Source organism: Grammomys surdaster, unplaced genomic scaffold (genome assembly GCF_004785775.1).
Source record: "Grammomys surdaster isolate TR1022 unplaced genomic scaffold, NIH_TR_1.0 133, whole genome shotgun sequence".
NCBI classification, from domain to species: Eukaryota; Metazoa; Chordata; class Mammalia; order Rodentia; family Muridae; genus Grammomys; species Grammomys surdaster.
In genome coordinates, this window is record NW_021604591.1 from 591,559 (window position 1) to 605,292 (window position 13,734).

At 43.6% G+C, this 13,734-nt stretch overlaps 1 protein-coding gene across 3 annotated transcripts in view; it reads right to left on the reverse strand.

Moving 5' to 3' along the window:
- Positions 1 to 7,544: 7,544 nt before the first annotated feature.
- Positions 7,545 to 13,734, reverse strand: part of Snrpg (small nuclear ribonucleoprotein polypeptide G) — an 8,015-nt gene continuing 1,825 nt past the window's right edge. For all 3 annotated transcript variants that reach the window (XM_028762401.1, XM_028762403.1, XM_028762402.1), the window contains exons 2-4: positions 11,164 to 11,186; positions 10,146 to 10,270; positions 7,545 to 7,720 (exon numbers count right to left, since the gene is read on the reverse strand). In XM_028762401.1, the coding sequence (XP_028618234.1) occupies positions 7,670 to 7,720; positions 10,146 to 10,270; positions 11,164 to 11,186 (199 nt within the window). In that variant the 3' untranslated portion in view covers positions 7,545 to 7,669. The remainder of the gene's footprint in view (positions 7,721 to 10,145; positions 10,271 to 11,163; positions 11,187 to 13,734) is intronic.

Consider the following 13,734-nt stretch of genomic DNA (forward strand, 5'->3'; position numbering starts at 1 on the left):
AGGCTCCTGTGGGAAATCTTAGCTAACTGCTCTACCAACAGCTGTCTATGTACCTATGGGTCAAGTAAGGTTCATGCTGGTACACAGCATGGCCCGTGTGGTAGATTAAGGAAAAGGATGGCCTTCAAATGTATGTAGAGGGCAAAAAAGGCCTTGTGCACACAGCTAAGCACTGGAGAAGTCAGGAAGTTAAACATTCAGCTTATCTCTTCAGTAGAATGAGGTGCTTAGCTGTTTTCCCAGGATGCTGGGGAAAAATGTATTTTGCAACCTGGTAATCATTTGCTATCTGTTGAGCGAGACCCTAGAATTTAAGTTTTACTTATCCCAGACCCTTTCCCCTTAAAACTCTGAGCATTAATTCTGGGCCATAAAACTCATCCTTGTGAGAGATGTCATTTGTACAACAGCCTAAGTGACTTCTATGTTATCTTAGGGCCAGGCTAGGCTAATCCTGACACCCATAGGCACTATTTGTTGGCTATTGTATTGGGTTCTTATAACAACCACCCTTCCAACCCCCCAACACTAGGTAGGAGCAAAAGAAGGTTAGACGTGAAAGGGGACATAAACCTCTGTAGACTACTTCCTGATGATTAGGGGCATTGGTTCCTTGGGGCAAGTCCAAACTTCATCTTCAAGATATTTAGAAATCCAGCAATAGGAAACCAGAGAAATCCAGCAAATGCAACAGCAGGAACCAGCAGGAACCAGCAGGAACCAGCAGGAACCAACAGGAACCAACAGGAACCAACAGGAGCAGAGGGGCCAGCAGCAGGAGGAAGAGTAGCCACCGCAGGTTCTATTGGGGTTCTCCTATTTATAACCTCTCCAGAGTCCCCAGAATTAAACTAACTGCAGCTGACAAAAATCACACCCCTGCTAGTGCATTAGGCGAATCACAATCACCTGCTGTGATGTAGTTTCATCCCACACCTGGAACTAAAACAAAAACATAGTCATGTAACTGGGTTTTTAAAGAAACCAAAATTCCCACTATTATGTTTACCTCAGTCAAGCTCCCTAGACCCTAAATCTTGGGCATTGTCTCTGAGTCAATAATACCCATTCTTGAGAAAGAAACCAGATGTACTTTATAAAGAATCTCAGTGTAAACATCTTTTAAAATTGTTGTGCACTTGGGACTGAGTTCATTATTATTAGAAAACTTTTTCCCCCACTATTATGTTGTGCTTAAATATGGCTAAAGTAAAACAATCTCAGCCAGACTCTAGGAGTCCTAGCCCAGCACTAGTTACCAAAATTGGGCTGAGACAGGTTTCATTCTTTTTTTTTTGTTTTGTTTTGTTTTGTTTTGTTTTGTTTTTCGAGACAGTGTTTCTCTGGGTAGCCCTGGCTGTCCTCAAACTCACTCTGTAGACCAGGCTGGCCTCAAACTCAGAAATACACCTGCCTCTGCCTCCCAAGTGCTGGGATTAAAGGCATGCGCCACCACTGCCCGGCGACAGGTTTCATTCTTACCTCAACAATAAGGCAGGTTCTTTCCTGCCTGTTGTAAAGCTTGCAGCAACCCCCTCACCCCCGTAGGTCATTGAAATCCCAACTTAGTTTACAGCTAGAAAAATGTCTCCAACGATCAAAAACTAGGCCAAAATACCATATGTTCAACATTTTCCTCTTCCCATATGATAGCAATTCCGTATAGCTAGGTTATGTTGTTGAAGATAGGCTCCACAGGAAGTGGCTTTGTCAGTTGTGTCTGCCCCATTGGCCTCCTCTCTCACTGTAGCAACAAGCAGCTTTAGCTGAGCATACAGTAGCTGCCTGTAATCAAGGCTTGTCAGAACTACTGTGCTGTTCTAGAAGAAGCTAAAACCATGTACACACTCTATCTCCACATCTTTTATCTCAGGCCTTTACCTAGATCATAAACACATGTTCCAAAGCCTTTGATTGGGATGCCTGAAGGCTTGAAGTCAGCCACCTGAAGTGAGGTGTCAGTCCTGAGGTGGGTGACCATCTGACGGACAGCATTCTCACTACCCTTCTCTTGAGGAACTGGCATATATGGGGTGGCTGTTCTCTTCAGAACCACTCTCTGCGTGTGTCAGACACAAGCAGTCATACTGCTACTTCCTGGGTGTCCCTGTTCTTATACTCTGGATGGAATGCATCGAGACCTTGCTCAGTTTGAACCGGGACCTTATGCAGACTATGCTTGTACTCTGAACTGCATCCTAGTCCTGGTACAGAACAACCAGAACACAGGAAGGAAATGGTGAGAGGAGGGGAAAAGGCTAGCACAAAGACTTCTTATAGGACACAAAGCCACACAAGAGATCTACTTCTAGATCTTCTGGATCTAGTTATAAACTTTATGAGATGCCAACTCATTGTGACTCAGCCTCCTGAGTGCTGGGATTACCTGCACTTGTCACCTTATCAGTTACTTTTTTTTTTTAAGCCTGTGAACAGGAACCATAATCCTTATCATAGAGGCTAGCTATTGTCATCATGGTGCTCAGATACCAAGGGTTGGGTTGAGATCATAGGTGTGTACCACTATGGCGGACTGAAAGAATGTGTAGCATAAACTTCTCACTTGAAATAATTTAAAATGTTATCACACAGAGAGCTGGAGAGACGGATCAGTAGTTAAGAACACTGGTTGCTCTTCCAGAGGACCTGGGTTTAATTTCTAGCACCCACATGGTGGCTCACAACCGTCTCTAAGTGCAGATCTAGTGAACCTAGTGTTCTTTTCTGAACTCCGAGGGCACCAGGCACTCATGTGGAGCTCAGACACAGATGTAGACAAAATATCCCACATAAAGTAAGTGACTCTAAAGATAAAACTAGATCTACAAATCCTTATGCTTGTCAGTGACCTTGATAAAGTGACCTCTTTTTGGCTGTTCTATTTGTATGATGATATTTTTCCAAAATATCCCAAGTTATTTTTAGATTCAAACCATAACAGTCCCAAACAAGACATGTCTACCACCTCTTGGATATGAAGCAGACATCGTGTGCTTACAGAGTCTTGAGAATCTGGATTCATTATATAACTAAGAATGACTTTGAATGTCTGTTCTTGCCTCCACTTCCTGCGTGCTGTACAAAGGATGGAACCAAGGGTTTCGTGTATGCTACACAAGTATACTCCCCATTAGTGCTGTGTCCAACCTGACGCTTTTCCTTTAAGAGTTCATGGCAATTTTCCTCCCAAGGCCTTTTCCCATTACAGAGCACACATTAATTTTTTGAAATAATGTCCTTTTCCTTTTCTCTCTCTCTGTGTGTGTGTGTGTGTGTTTTGATAGGGTCTCATTGGCTGGCCTGAAACTCACAGGCATCAATCCACCTCTGCCTCCCGATGCTGAGTATTGATTTGGCAGGCTGTGGAACTTTGGGAGTTGGGGTTGAGCTGGTAGGTCTGGGCGTAGGCCTTTGAAGGATCTATCACATGGTGTTCTCTGCTTCCTATCTGCTGTGACATAAACCCCTGTCTTCTCCCTATATGCTCTCATTACACTTGATGCAAGGCCCAGCAACTATGGACTGAAACCCTCTGAGCTGAGGCAAGATGAATCTTTCCTTAACTTGCTTCTGCCATACTGTTAGTGATACAAAAGTAGTTAATACGGGGATCAAAAGACACTTGAGTGGAGACATGGTGGCATTCAGTTTTAATCCCAGCACTTGGGAGGCAGAGGCAGATAGTTCTAGGCCAGCCTGCTCTACAAAGTGAGTTCAAGGACAGCCAGAACTATACAAACCATCTTGAAAAATCAGAGAGGGTGTGTGTGGGGTGGGGTGGGATGGGGCAGGAGACAGAGACAGAGACTAGCCGAAGGGTGGAGTCTGCATGTCAACCAGGAAAGTCAGCTAAAATGAAGCCTCAGTAGTGACCCTCCAGCATCTAAATTGACTTTTCTTGAAAAAGTTTTTGTAGATTTTGTGTGCATGTGCACTTTTGCTTGCACGAATTTATGTGTAACACATAAATTGTTACATAAGCCTGGTGCCTGTGGAGGTCAGAAAATGTTATCTGACTCCCTGGAACTGGAGTTAAGCACGATTGTGAACCACCATGTGCTCCCTAGGAACTGAATCTGGATTTCTGGAAGAATAACAAGGGCTCCTAACCACTGAGCCATCTCTCCAGACCTTGGACAGGCCTCTTTCATCACCTGTTTGTTCAAGAGCAAAGGCAGGAGATCCTACATGAGTTATAAAGGACAAGACCTTTCTTACTGAAAAGAACTCAGTTATCTCACCAGGAAAGCTCCTGTCTGATCTAGCTACTATACTCACTAGGACTTATTACAGATGGAGCGAACTAATTGCATAACTCTATCTTAGGGCCAGGATCACACCTGACAATAGGGAAGACAACCCAGATACTAGCTGTGTGAGAACCACCCTCAATAAAAATCTGCCCAGGGTTCAGGGCTTCCAAAATGGTGGATTACATACTTTTCAAAACTGGCAATATACCAAATACCTGAGGCTATGGGAAAGTACACACTGGTTCTGGATGACATTTTCTCCAGTGGGACAGAAGCACATCCCTCAAGCAAGGAAAAAAAAAATCTCTAAATGGCTTGAGATTACATAATAAAGATACCACCTGCGGGGCGGTGGTGGTGCACGCCTTTAATCCCAGCACTTGGGAGGCAGAGGCAGGCGGATTTCTGAGTTCGAGGCCAGCCTGGTCTACAGAGTGAGTTCCAGGACAGCCAGGGCTATACAGAGAAATCCTGTCTCGAAAAACAAAACAAAACAAAACAAAACAAAACAAAACAAAACAAAACAAACAAAAAAAAGATACCACCAGGCAAAGCTGCTATTCCCTGGTTACTCAAAACTCTAGGCTGGATGGAACTCCTAGGAAGGAAGACTTGATCTTAAGCGATCATGAATGAAATCCATTGCTTCTGTCTTGGCAGCTCAGACTGAGCTTGCTCTAGCCCAGTTGTGGATAGATACAACCATTACTGAAGTTCATCTAGGCTGCTCTAGAAATGCTGTATCTGTCTGTGAGAGAAATTTTCTATTTGGCTCAGGAATGTGAAACACTTTCTCAGTACCCGGTGGGGACTACCTCTTTTCTTCTTCAAAGCAGAACCCTACAATATTTACAGTCAAGGCAAGGGAGCCAAGAACCAGTCAGTCAGTCACAGGAGGGACTGGGGCTGACTTAACAAGTGTGGCTACACAGAATGGCTGCCTTAATGTATTAAAAGACGAAGTGGCTCTTGGAATCGTCTGAATGGGCTGGACTTGCCCAACAGATGTGTGGAACAACTGTCACTGTGTCCCAGGAGCTTTATCCCTGGAATGACCAGGGCTAGAATGCAGCCTCCAGTCTGTGGTCAGTCGTTAGCTGGGTGGCTGCTGAAGGACAGCACCCTCACGCTCTTCTCATGAGGAATTGCTACTTATGGGAAGGCTGTTCTCTGAAGTTTCTTTTTTTTTTTTTTTTTCTTCTTTTGGTTTTTCGAGACACGGTTTCTCTGTGTAGCCCTGGCTGTCCTGGAACTCACTCTGTAGACCAGGCTGGCCTCGAACTCAGAAATCCACCTGCCTCTTCCTCCCAAGTGCTGGGATTAAAGGCGTGCGCCACCACCGCCCGGCTTTCTCTGAAGTTTCTATTCTTCACAATCCCCACCCCACAAGCCAGGCATGGTGGCACACACAATTCCAACACACAGGAGGCAGTGGCAAGTTATCTTTGAGTTTGAGTCTAGCCTAGTCTACATAGCAAGTTCCAGGATAGTCAGAGTTACATAGTAAGACCTTGTCTCAAAACCAAAACCCCAAGATTAAAAACGAAATGCCTGATTACTCACCCATTCCATGATTAAGTCAGACACAAGCAGCCCCACATTACTTCCTGTGTTACTGTTTTTGCACTAAGCTTGGGGTTATTTTACTAGGCATGTAGGTGAGTCACTGTTCGGGGTTTGAACCCAAGGCCTTCAGCTTCTTAAGCACACCACCACTGGGAAACACCCCAGTACTGTTAAAAGTACACTTGCAATGTACAATTCTAATCTGCAATACTTTAAGACCTGTAACTTGCAGTCAAAATGCAAGCATGATAAAACACTGCATAGGTTAGCCAGATCCGCTCACTGGTAAAGATGCTTGGTGCCAAGCCTGATGCACTGAGTTCAATCCCTAAGTTTCTATGGTAGAACAGAAAGCTGAGTGCTGCCAATCTGTCTTCTAACCTCCATACATGCGTACACACACACACACACACACACACACACACACAAGCATATATCTCTACAAGAATAAAACAGCATATCACCTCAAGGCAGCAACATATATAAAGTTACAAATAGGAAATACACTTCTTGTTTATTATAAACCTCTTTAGGGGCTGGAGAGATGGCTCAGTGGTTAAGAGCACTGATTGCACTTCCAGAGGTCCTGAGTTCAAATCCCAGCAACCACATGGTGGCTCACAACCATCTGTAATGAGATCTGATGCCCTCTTCTGGAGTGTCTGAAGACAGCTACAGTGTATTCATATATAATAAATAAATCTTTAAAAAAACAAAAACAAACCTCTTTAGGTTTGGATCTGTGGTGGCACCCAGAATAGGCACCATAAGGCCATTGTGGATTTGAATACTTAGTTCCCAGTTGGTGGAACCCTTTGGGAAGGGTCAGGAAGCATGGCCTTGTTGGAGGAGGTGTGTCGCTAGAGGTATAAGCTTTCAGCAAGTGCTCCAGCACCTTGCCTGCCTGTTGCCATGCTTCTTGCCACGATGGTCATGGATCCATCCTCTAAACGTTAAGACCCCCAAAACGTTTTTTTTCTTTTTAAAAAATTCTTCTGTAAATTGGTCATGGTGTCTTTTTACAGAAATAGAAAAGCAGGAGGCATATCCCATCCCAAGACAGCTTATGACATACAGATAACTATTCTAAAACTGGACAGCGGGGGGGGGGGACCGTCCCAAGAATTCCTCATCAGGGATTAACTCAAGATTGACATCACAGGAGGTCAAAGGCAAAAAATTAATGTTTAACAGCCACATGTTTGTAGCTCTTCCTCTCAGTGTTACAGACTTCTTGTCTCCTTTCACACAAGCAAGCTTTCACTTGAATGCATAAAACTCCTTGGAACAGTTTGGCCAAGAACATTGGTGAGAGTGTTGGGAGTCAACTCCTAGCAGAAAGCGGCTATCATCTTTGCAGCCATCTCAGGCCATATACCTTGACAAGAGACTGTTTTTAACAGCCCACAACAGCTGAGCACACTCTGATAAACATCTTGTTTTTCTCACATATCTTGTTTTGTTGTCTAATGCCTGCAGCTGCAAGGTGCACGTGGTAAGGTGTGTTCAGTTGCATTCCCCTGCTTGTGCTTATATAGACACCCATGATTTCCTTTCAATAAAGAGGACTTGATCAGACTCTGTCTTGTCTCCATTCTTCGCATCTCTTGCCCCTCCATCCCCACTCTCTCTCTTGCTAGACCCTGCTCTGCGGACCGCAGCAGCAGATTGGGTCATTACAAAAGAATTATCTGCTCAACTTCTCCATCCACAACACCAGAAATGCACTTTTGAGTATCACAAAAGTTTATTTAGCAAAAAGTTTCATATGAAAATGTACATGACCTAAACTCTACATCACAATCAAACAGGTCCTTGAGGAGGGATGTGGACACACTGCTGAACACTGGTCAGACTCTTTCCAAGGCTTCTAACATGATGATGCTGTTTCCTCGGATGACCTAGAGAAAAGAAGTCAGTTGAAAATAATTTAAAAGATAAATCATAATTTTCCAACATGAAAGGACCTTTTTCTCAAGAAGCCACAAGGACCAAGTTAATCTTTAAATCAAGACATGAGTGAGGCATGGTGGCACATGCCTTTAATTCTAGTAACTCAAAGGCAGAAGGATCTCCGTGAGTTCCAGGCCAGCCAGGACTGCATAAGGAAATCCCATTTTAAGGAAAAAGAAAAAGGAAGCCTCCTAGGCTTATTAGAAGAGAACTGGTGTGCAGACAGAAAAGTAATGATTAACTTTATAAGATGCCAAGTCACTGTGACCTAGCTTTTGGGAACCAGGGTTACTAGTACGTGCTGTCTGCCAGCTGTTTCTTCATCTTTACACAGGGATTATAAATCTCTACTACAGAGGATAGCCATTATTATTATTATTATTATTATTATTCTCAGATTCTGAGAGGCAGCACTGCAGATGTCTATTACCATACTTAACTCTGAAATAAGTAATACCATAGACTTTTGATTTGAAATGATGAGGCAGGCAGAGCTCTGTGAGTTCCAGGCCAACCTGGTCTCCAGGTGTCTTCCAGGACAGCAGGGGCTACACAGAGACCCCTGTCTTAAGAAAACACACATATACATGAGTAAAATAATAAAGGTCTACCTTTACCCTTCTACATCCAACCTTAACAAAACCAAAAATCCAAGGTGTTGGGCACTCAGTCCAGGGATGAAGGGGAAGTCTTCACATTAATCTTGTCAATAAATCTGTGCTCACCATTTTATGAAGATTACAGCATGTAAGACATGCATGTCTTGCAAGACAAACAACAGTTTAAAATGTGGTTTTTACTGCGGAATACCAAAACCTTCCTTTCATAGAACTGTCACTTAATGAATGTAGGAAAGAAAGTCTGATATGAAAGCTTAGCTGCTGGGCTGGAGAGATGGCTCAGTGGTTAAGAGCACTGACTGCTCCTCCAGAGGTCCTGAGTTCAACTCCCAGCAACCACATGGCTCACAACCATCTGTAACGGGATCTGATGCCCTCTTCTGGTGTGTCTGATGACAGTGACAGTGTACTTATATAAATATAAATAGAGAGCACGCTCAGCTGTGTGAGACAGGACTAGCTCTTACAAAGCCTGAAGCAGGAGTACCCTGAGTTGCAGGCCATGTAGCCTGACCCTAACTCAGACAAAGCTTTGTTTTTCCTTCTGGTTTACCTTATTTTCTGTCACGAATGGCTGTCATTATGCTTAGCACCTATGCCAAGAATGCAAAGTAGTGCCTTGTGTGTGTGAGACAAGCATAATAACACCAAGCTACATGCTCAGTCCCAAAACCTGTATTTTTTTCTGACTTATTTCATATATATGGACAATTTGCCTGCATGCATCTATATGCACCATACATGTGCCTGGTGCCCAAGGAGGTCAGAAGAGGGCACTGGATCCCTGGAACTGGGCTTTGGGATGGTTATGAGCTGCAGTGTGGATGTCAGGAATCAAACTCCAGACTTCTGCAAGAGCAAGTACTCTTAACCACTGAGCCAGGGCCTGGAGAGATGGCTCAATGATTAACAGCACTGGCTTTATCTATACCTCCAGTTCCAGAGGATCCAACAGTCTTCTGGACCCCACAAGCACGAGGCACATACATGCAGGCAAAACACCCATACATATAAACAGCTGAGCCATCTTCTCCAGCTCTCGAAACCCATTATCTTAACAAGACATCCTGGGGCATCATAAGCATGCTAGAAAACTTTTTACTGTAGTCAAAGTCTGGATATGTGTGCCGTGCACCCCCCCCACCTTTCTGAGACAGGGTTTCTCTGTGGAGCCCTGGCTGTCCCGGAACTCACTCTGTAGACCAGGCTGGCCTCAAACTCAGAAATCCTCCTGCCTCTGCCTCCCAAGTGCTGGGATTAAAGGTGTTCGCCACCACTGCCTGGCCGTGCCCTTCTCTCGGTGAAACTTTTTTTTTTTTTTTTTTGGTTTTTTCGAGACAGGGTTTCTCTGTGTAGCCCTGGCTGTCCTGGAACTCACTCTGTAGACCAGGCTAGCCTCGAACTCTCGAACTCAGAGATCCGCCTGCCTCTTCCTCCCAAGTGCTGGGATTAAAGGCGTGCGCCACCACCGCCCAGCTCCGTGCCCTTCTCTCATAGGACAAAAATGACTTCCCGACAGCTAGCTGTTTCAAGACCTATGCCGAGAAGGTTCTGCAGAGGTGAAAGCTTATCTATAGGTACCTAGAATATTACCACAGCTGAATGTGTCCATAGGTAAAAGAGAAGATGGAAATGTTCAGTTTTTCCTTTTATTTACCTTTCCTCAGTAACTAACTTGGTTCTAATCTGAGACTTTGATGCGAGGAACAAGAAGGAGAGAGGAGAAGACTCCGCAGATGGCGCCCTTACTCACCACCATTCCGATGTTGTTCTGCTGCCCACTCGCTGCCATCTCCACACACTCATCAATCACAAGGTTCATAAAGGGATCAAAGCCCCGCAGTATTCCTTGGACATGCCTACCACCGTTCAACTTCACTGTAAGAGAAAACAAAGTTTCAGTAAACTGCCAATAAAGTTCACCCATCCATCACATCCATCAGGTGGGATGCCTAACTCCGGGCCACTTCTATCCTAACAGTCTAGCTCTTCTTCACCTACATCTTGGCCCTTAAGACCCTGAAGACATTACCCGTGGGTCTCATGGCTGTAATCCCAGCTCTTGGCAACAATGGAGGAGGACTGATTCAAGGACTGTGAGACCAGGTAGGGCCAAATATGGAGATCCTGTCCTCAATGACCGCCCCCAAATAAAACTGACTCAACACTTATATGTAAATGTATTTGTAAGTAAAGTTATAAGTAAAGTAGTATCTTTACACAAATGAACCAAAGTTACAAGTAACAGAGTTCAAGGTTAAGAGCTGTTGTATGGTAGAGAGAGAAACCCTAAAACCCCAAAGACATACTCCTCAATAACTTATTTAAAGGAAAAGGAGCTGATAAAGTTTCAAATATTATAACGTAGGAAACGTCTAATTCTGTCAAGGTCAGGGAGGCACAGATGATATAATCTAAAGTATGAAGTACTGGCAATTTAGAAGGCAAAGAAAAATCTAATTAGAACTCTGACAAGCCTGATCAGCGGAGAAGAATGAGGCGTTTTATGAACTAAATTTCTCCAACACATTTCTTTCTTTCTTTTTTTTTTTTTTTTTTGAGACAGGGTTTCTCTGTATAGCCCAGGCTGTCCTGGAACTCACTCTGTAGATCAGGCTGGCCTTGAACTCAGAAATCCGCCTGCCTCTGCCTCCCAAGCGCTGGGATTAAAGGCGTGAGCCACCACTGTCCAGCTCCAACACATTTCTAAAGATTATATATTGCTAAAACAACAAAAAGAAACTAAGTAGTTGAAGTGGTAGCAAACTTACATGATAACTTCTTGTCCATAAACCTGAAAAAGCAAGAATAAAAATTAGGACTTACTTTAAAAAATGCTAAGCACAAACAAGCACAGAATCAGTTACACTAAACTAATTTGCTCAGGCTGGGAGGAGATGTTAGAGGGTTCAGTGTTCCCCCAGAGGGCTGAGGTCACTTTCTAGCATCCGTGTCAGGAGTCTCACCACCGCCTAGAACTTCAGCTCTAGGGTATTCCAGGCACCTACACTCAAAATGTAAACACCCTCACACATACACAAAATAAAATGTCTTTTTGATATAGGGTTTTTCTATGTAGACCAGGCTGACCTTGAACTCCCCGGTGTGGGGGAATTAAAGGTGAGTTACTAGGCAAAGTAAGTCTTTTTCGTTTTCTTAAATTGCTAAAATCTGGGCTGGTGAGTGGGTAAGAACATTTGCTGCCAAGCCTGATTTTGATTCCTGGAACTCACTGTTGGAAGCAGAGAATGAATTCCTAAATACGTCTGACTTCCACACCTGGTATATGTACACACATACACAAAACAATGTAAAAACAAACAAACAAACAAACAAAACAAAACAAACCCCAAAAACCTCCTTAGATTTGTACAACAGAAACATTTAAAACAGTAAGAATCCTGCATTGTTTGTGTGAGTGTATGCGTACCAGGGCAGTTGTCATAGGCAACTGTGACTTGCCCAGTGCAGCAGGTCCCTTAACTGCCTAGTTCTCTTTCCAGCCCCAAATCCCGCATTGTTGACATGGGTTGGGGAATTTACACTAAGGTAATTACAAAGATTTGGTTACGTGTGTGTGTGTTGTGTGTGCTATTACAGAGGTATGCCAACATGCCTGACAATAAAGTGCTTTATTTAAAACATTAAAGCATTTAAGCTTTTAATGTTCAGGATAGATCTCAACATGTGTTAGTGAAATAAGTCCATACTTTGAAACTTTAATTTGTATCAAATATGAAAATTTCATTACAGAAAGACAGATAAGGTCATTAAGACATGTAGTCAAGTCCCTTACAACTCTGTATTACTTGGGAGTATCTGTGTGAATGTATGTTGTGTGTAGGAAGGCACTCAAAGAGGACAGAAGAGGGTTTTAGATCCCCCAAAAAAGCATTCATAGCCATCTCTCTAGTGCTCAAGTTTTTTAAAAATTAATTTTGATGGGCTGGAGAGATGGTTGAAAGCACTGACTGCTCTTCCAGAGGTCCTGAGTTCAACTCCCAGCAACCACATGGTGGCTCATAACCATTTATAATGGGATCTAATGCCCTCTTCTGGCATGCAGACAAAACATAATAAATAAATGTTTTTAAAAAATTAATTTTGGCCGAGCAGTGGTGGTGCACGCCTTTAATCCCAGCACTTGAGAGGCAGAGGCAGGTGGATTTCTGAGTTCGAGGCCAGCCTGGTCTACAGAGTGAGTTCCACGACAGCCAGGGCTACACAGAGAAACCCTGTCTCGAAAAATAAAAAACAAAACAAAAAAAAATTTTTTTGTTTGTATGGTTCACCATGGTGCCAATACAGAAGTCAGAGGACAGCTTCAAGGAGCTGGTTCTCTCCTTCAACCATATGCTCCCAGAGGTTGATTCAGGTCATTAGATTTGGAGGCAAGCGCCTTTACCTTTGGAGCAATCTCATCAGCTGTCTTTCAAGCAACAGGCTAGAAAATATGAAAATTCCCTTTCTTTTCTCGCTTCCCTTTTTTCCTTTCTGTGCTGACGACTGAACCTAGAGCCTCAAGCATTCTAGGCAAATACTCTACCACTCAGCCATATTCTTGTCTCTCTTCTAGTTTTCAGTTTAAGACAGTATTTCTTAGCTACCCTGGTCTTGAACTTGCAGTTTTTTGCCTCAGCTTCTCAAGTAGCAGATATTACAGGCCTATGCCAACAGGCCAGGCTTCATTGAGTTTTAATGTACAGAACATCAGAATTTAAATATAAATTTAAGCCATAAGAGTCTGAAGGAAGGTAGAAACAGATTTACAAATAACACTTATAAAACACTAAATTTTAATAGTCACATATTTGTATGCTTAGTCCTCAGCTGATGAACTGTTTGGGAAGGATTAGGAGGTGTGGCCTTGTTGGAGGAGGTGGCATTGGGGGTGGGCTTTGTAGTTTCAAAAGCCAGTCTAGTGTCTCTCTGTCCTGCCTGCTGCTAAGGTTCAGGATGTAAGCTCTCAACTACTGTCTGCCTCCTTCTTTCACGATGCTCACGGATTCTCTAAAACTGTGTGCAAGCCCTCAATTGAATGCTTTCTTTTATAGAGTGGTCTTGGTCACGATATCTCTTTACAGGAAGAGGACAGTAACTAAGACACCAAGGTTCAGAAAGTTGGTCTTAGTCATATGCCATGTAAAATACAGCTGCTGGATTGCAGACAGAGGGGCTTCAAAACTGGGCTAGGAAGTCTGGATTTGACTTTGTGGTGATAAACTAGTACAGCAGAATTAATTAGTGGTTAAGATTTCCTGTAGCGCCGGGCGGTGGTGGCGCACGCCTTTAATTCCAGCACTTGGGAGGCAGAGGCAGGCGGATTTCTGAGTTCGAGGCCA